Below are 5289 nucleotides of genomic sequence, written 5' to 3' on the forward strand. Positions count from 1 at the left end.
CCGTCTCCAAAAAAAAAAAAGAAAAAAATTAAAAAATAAAAAAAAAATACAAAAATTAGCCAGGCATTATGGCCTGTGCCTGCACTCCCAGCTACTCGGGAGACTGAGGCAGGAGAATCTATTGAACCCAAGCGGCAGAGGTTGCACTGAGCCAAGATCATGCCACTGCACTCCCACCTGGGCAATAGAGTGAGACTCGGGCAAAAAAAGAGGAAAACAAGAAAAAAGAAGGACACGTCCATGTTGATGCCCTTAATTTTATAATTACAGAAAAGTATCAAAGCTACTGTGGTATTGTGGATCTTACGCTTTCCTCTCTTCTCAGAGTTAGAGCATACTTCCATGTTAAAAATTATCTTATTGAACAATTTTAGTCACTCTTATAAGTGAGAACCACTTCTTTTTACTCTCTTTTTTAACTTGAGTCAAATAAAAATCTCTGCTTACGGCCATATGGTAAGTGTGTGTTCATGAGTGTTTTTTTTGTGTTTTTGTTTTTTCAGGGACTGTTGACATACAGAGACATAGCTATAGAATTCTCTCTAGCAGAATGGCAATGCCTGGATCATGCTCAGCGGAATTTATATAGAGATGTAATGTTAGAGAACTACAGAAACCTAGTCTCCCTGGGTAAGGAAAACTTCAATACACAATCCCTAATATATTGCCTTTCTCTCTTTTCTAAGATGATTTTGGTAATTTCTGCTTTGCATGAATGAATTTTAGCTCTCCGATTTTAAGAAAATCTTGGGGGCCGGGCGCGGTGGCTCAAGCCTGTAATCCCAGTACTTTGGGAGGCGGAGACGGGTGGATCACGAGGTCAGGAGATCCAGACCATCCTGGCGAACACGGTGAAACCCCGTCTCTACTAAAAAATACAAAAAACTAGCCGTGCGAGGTGGCGGGCGCCTGTAGTCCAGCTACTCGGGAGGCTGAGCCAGGAGACTGGCCTGAACCTGGGAGGCGGAGCTTGCAGTGAGCTGAGATCCGGCCACTACACTCCAGCCTAGGCGACAGAGCGAGACTCCGTCTCAAAAAATAAAATAAAATAAAAATAAATAAAAAAAGAGAAAGTCTTGGGAATTCATTGGTGTAGAACAGATTCTTCAAGATGTTTTATCTTGACCTGAACTTTTCCCTTTCCTGAGCTTATGTATCTTTCGCTCTAGGTTAGTGGCCATTCCAAAAATGTCATGGCATAAAATAGCGCTGCCCATGCCTTAGAATTCAGTTGCCACCAACATTTTTTGATTCAGTAGTACTGAGTAGTGAAATTAAGGACTTACAAATTTAAAATATTTTCTAAATATTTAGAAAGTTCTGTTATGAGTCAATATTAATTTTCTAGAATTTTCTATTATATCCTCTTTACTGAGCATAATACTAGTTTGGTAATTAAAGAATTCAGCAAGATTTATATGACCAGGCTCACACCTGTAATCCCAGCACTTTGGGAGGCCGAGGTGGGCAGATCACGAGGTCAGGAGTTAGAGACCAGGCTGGCCAATATGGTGAAACTCTGTCTCTACTAAAAATACAAAAATTAGCTGGACATGGTGATGCGTGCCTGTAGTCCCAGCTACTCGGGAGGCTGAGGGAGAAGAATTGTTTGTACCTGGGAAGGGGAGGTTGCAGTGAGCTGAGATCATGCCACTGTATGCCAGCCTGAGTGACAGAGTGAGACTCCATTTCAAAAAATTAATAAAGAAATAAGATTTATGTTACTTTTTTTCTTAATAAAACAGGTATTACTGTCCCTAAGCCAGAGTTGATCACCTGTCTGGAGCAAAATAAAGAGCCCCAGAATATGAAGAGACGTGAGATGGTAGCCAAACACCCAGGTAGGTGAGAGCGAATGATGAAGATGACAGGGATGAGCTGTCCACAAGTCAAGGAGGTAGCCAGTCTTTAAAATGTGATCTGCAGAGCTGTGCTTTGATGGAAAGAGTTTCTGAGAAGCTCCAGTCTTTTTTTTTTTTTTTTTTGCTCACATTGGGACACCTTCTGCCCCATACTGTTAAATTCTCTATGGATTCTACTTTCACTTCAATAATCTTTCTTCAAGTTCACAGTGTGAGCCAAAGTTTTCTTTATGGCTTATCAGGGACTGCACAAACCCACTACTTTGCCATTGCTTTTGGGGACACACTAATATCTGCATATTTTTGAGAAACTCTATGTTAAACCATTCAAAAAAATTTTTTTGCATCATGTCTAAAATGCGTGAGAATAGTAATTTCTGTTTCATTGATGGCTGTCCATTTTTCTGTACATGCCATTCTGTTTTTATTACTATAGCCTTGAAATATACTTTAAAATTTTTTACAAATTTTTTATTTTTAAATTTTTATGTATTTATTTATTTATTTAGAGGGTGGGTTATGATACTTGCTGTAGGGCGATATGCAAGCAGAGTACCTCATGTCTTCATTTTACTGTGTTGCATATTTTAGATATAGAGTCATAAATGGTATTGTTGTATTATATAATAATTTCATTTTTAATTATTTGAAGAACATTCATGATATTTTTTATGACGGCTGCATCTTTTTTCTCATCAACAACTTACATAGGTTTCCATTTCTTTACATCATCAACATGGTGTTTTAAAAAAAATTATAGTGGCCATCCTAATTGATGTAAGGTAATTTTGTTTTGTATTGTGGTTTTATTTTGCATTTTTCTATAAATTATTAGTTTTGTGCAACCTTTCAAATACTTCTTCCCATTTGTATATCTTTTTATTAAAATTTAGCTTAATCATTTGTCCATTTCTTTTTTTTTTTTGAGACAGAGTTTTGCTCTTGTTGCCTAAGCTGGAGTGCAACGGGGCAATTTTGGCTCACAGCAACCTCTGCCTCCCAGTTTCAAATGATTCTCCTGCCTCAGTCTCCTGAGTAGCTGAGATCAGGGATATGCCACCATGCCCAGCTAATTTTGTATTTTTAGTAGAGGTGGGTTTCGCCATGTTGGTCAGACTGGTCTTGAATTACTGACTTCAGGTGATCTGCCCACCTCAGCCTCCCAAAGTTCTGGGATTACATGAGTGAGCCACTGTACCTGGTTCATTTGTACATTTCTATATTAGGTGATTCAATTATTGTTGTCTACTTCTAGGAGTTGTTTATGTATTTTCAATATTAAGCCTTATCACATGTGATTTTCAAATATTGTCATCTATTTCTTGAGTGACACTGTCACTCTATTAAGTGTTTTATTTGCAGAAATTTTGAAGTGTAGCCCAGTTAAATTTTTCTGTTCTTCTCTTTATTGCCAATGTACTTAATGTCACATCTAAGAAAATGGTGCCAAGACCAATGTCATGTCTTTCCACTATATTTTTTCTAAGAGTTTTGTTAGTTTTTTTTTAGTCTAAGTATTTTTTTTAAAATACTTTTTGTATATGATGCAATTGAAGCATCCAACTTCATTTTGTCATTGTAGATATCCGGTTTTCAACATTAACTGTTGAAGGGATTATATTTTCTCCATTGTCTGCTCATGGCAACCTTGTGGGAAATTATTTGGTCATACACAGGAGAGTCCATTGCTGGGCTCCCTGTTTTGATCTATCATGACTTTTGTCTGTCTTTGTGTGAATACCACATAGTTTTCGTTATTGCAGCTTTTTATTATGTTTTGAAATTATCAAGCATAAAGCCTCTGTTTTTCATGTGTGTTTCTCTAGATATAGTTCATAATAAAATTTAAAAATTTTAGGTCAGGTGCGGTGGCTCATGCCTGTAATCCCAGCACTTTGGTAGGCCAAGGCAGACACATCACGAGGTCAGATCGAGACGATCCTAGCTAACATGGTGAAAACCCATCTCTACTAAAAAATACTAAAAATTAGCCGGGCATAGTGGTGGGCACCTATAGTCCCAGCTACTTGGGAGGCTGAGGCAGGAGATTGGTGTGAACCCAGGAAGCAGAGCTTGCAGTGAGCCAAGACTGCACTCCAGCCTGAGCAACAGAGTGAGACTCCATCTCAAAAAAAAAAAAAAAAAATTAAAACAATATCTCAGTAATAAATGCACTTTTGGAATTTTGATATAGATTATATTAAATTTGTTCACCACTGTGGGATATATTGACATCTTAACAAATTAAGTTGTCACTTAAATATGTTGAGCCTTGAGCAAAAATATTAAATTAGGTTATATTAAATTATTTGACCCTGTGCAAGAATACGTTGAAGAATGTGTTTATTTCCATATATTTTTTATTTGCGGGTTTTACTTTTTTTCTTTTTAGTTTTATTGAGCTTTGGTTAGAAAACATACACTGCATGATTTTGCTCTTCTTAAACTTTTTTTTTTTTTGACACAAGGTTTCTCACTCTGTTGCCCAGACTGTAGTGCAACAGCACAATTTTGGCTCATCACAGCCTCAACCTCTTGGACTCAAGTAATCATTCCACCTTGGCCTCCTGAGTGGTTTGCACTACAGACCTACCCCACCATGCCTAGCTAGTTTTTAATTGTTTGTAGAGACAGGGTCTCACTGTGTCCCAAGGCTGGTATCAAACTTCTTGCCCCAAGTGATCCTTCCACCTTGACCTCCCAAAGTACTGGGATTACACCTGTGAGCCACTGCAGCTGGTTGATCTTTTTAAATTTACTAAGACTTACCTGTTCTAACAGAATGCACCACGTGCAAATAAGAATATTGTGTATCCACTTGTTTTGACTGGAGAGTTCTGTACATGTCTGTTTAGCCTATTTGGTTTGTGATATGGTGTAGGTGCCCTCAAAATCTCAAGTTGAAATGTAATCTCCAATGTTGGATGTGGTGCCTAATGAAAGGTGTTTGCATCATGGAGACAAATCCGTCATGAATGACTTGGCACAGTCATAGAGTTCTTATGCTATTAATTCACTTGAGAGCTCATTGCTTAAAGGAACCTGGTTCCTCCAACTCAAACTCACATCATCTTTCACCATGTGACATGTTTGTTTCTTTTTGCCTTCCACTATAATTGTACACTTCCTCATATCGTCACCAGAAGCAGATGCTGGCATATACTTCTTGTACAGTCTACTGAACTGTGAACCAAAGAAATCTTTTTCATTATAAATTACCTAGTCTCAGGTTATTTTCCATAACAATGTAAAATGAATTCATACACGGTATAATGTTCTTCAGGCTTTCTGTTTTATAATTGATTTTTATTTAAATTTTTTTGTTATTGAAAGTGAGGACAAAAACTGGAAGCATTCCCTTTGAAAACTGGCACAAGACAGGGATGCCCTCTCTCACCACTCCTATTCAACATAGTGTTGGAAGTTC

General features: G+C 37.7%; 1 protein-coding gene across 1 annotated transcript in view; it reads left to right on the plus strand.

Annotated features, from left to right (window-relative positions):
- LOC105521085 (putative zinc finger protein 735) overlaps nucleotides 1-5289 on the plus strand; it is a 21927-nt gene that overhangs the window by 5585 nt on the left and 11053 nt on the right. The window contains 2 exon segments of the mRNA XM_011955125.1: nucleotides 504-630; nucleotides 1746-1841. Coding sequence (XP_011810515.1) covers nucleotides 504-630; nucleotides 1746-1841 — 223 coding nt within the window.

The sequence above is a fragment of the Colobus angolensis genome, unplaced genomic scaffold, assembly GCF_000951035.1.
Source record: "Colobus angolensis palliatus isolate OR3802 unplaced genomic scaffold, Cang.pa_1.0 Scaffold395, whole genome shotgun sequence".
Lineage (NCBI taxonomy): Eukaryota > Metazoa > Chordata > Mammalia > Primates > Cercopithecidae > Colobus > Colobus angolensis.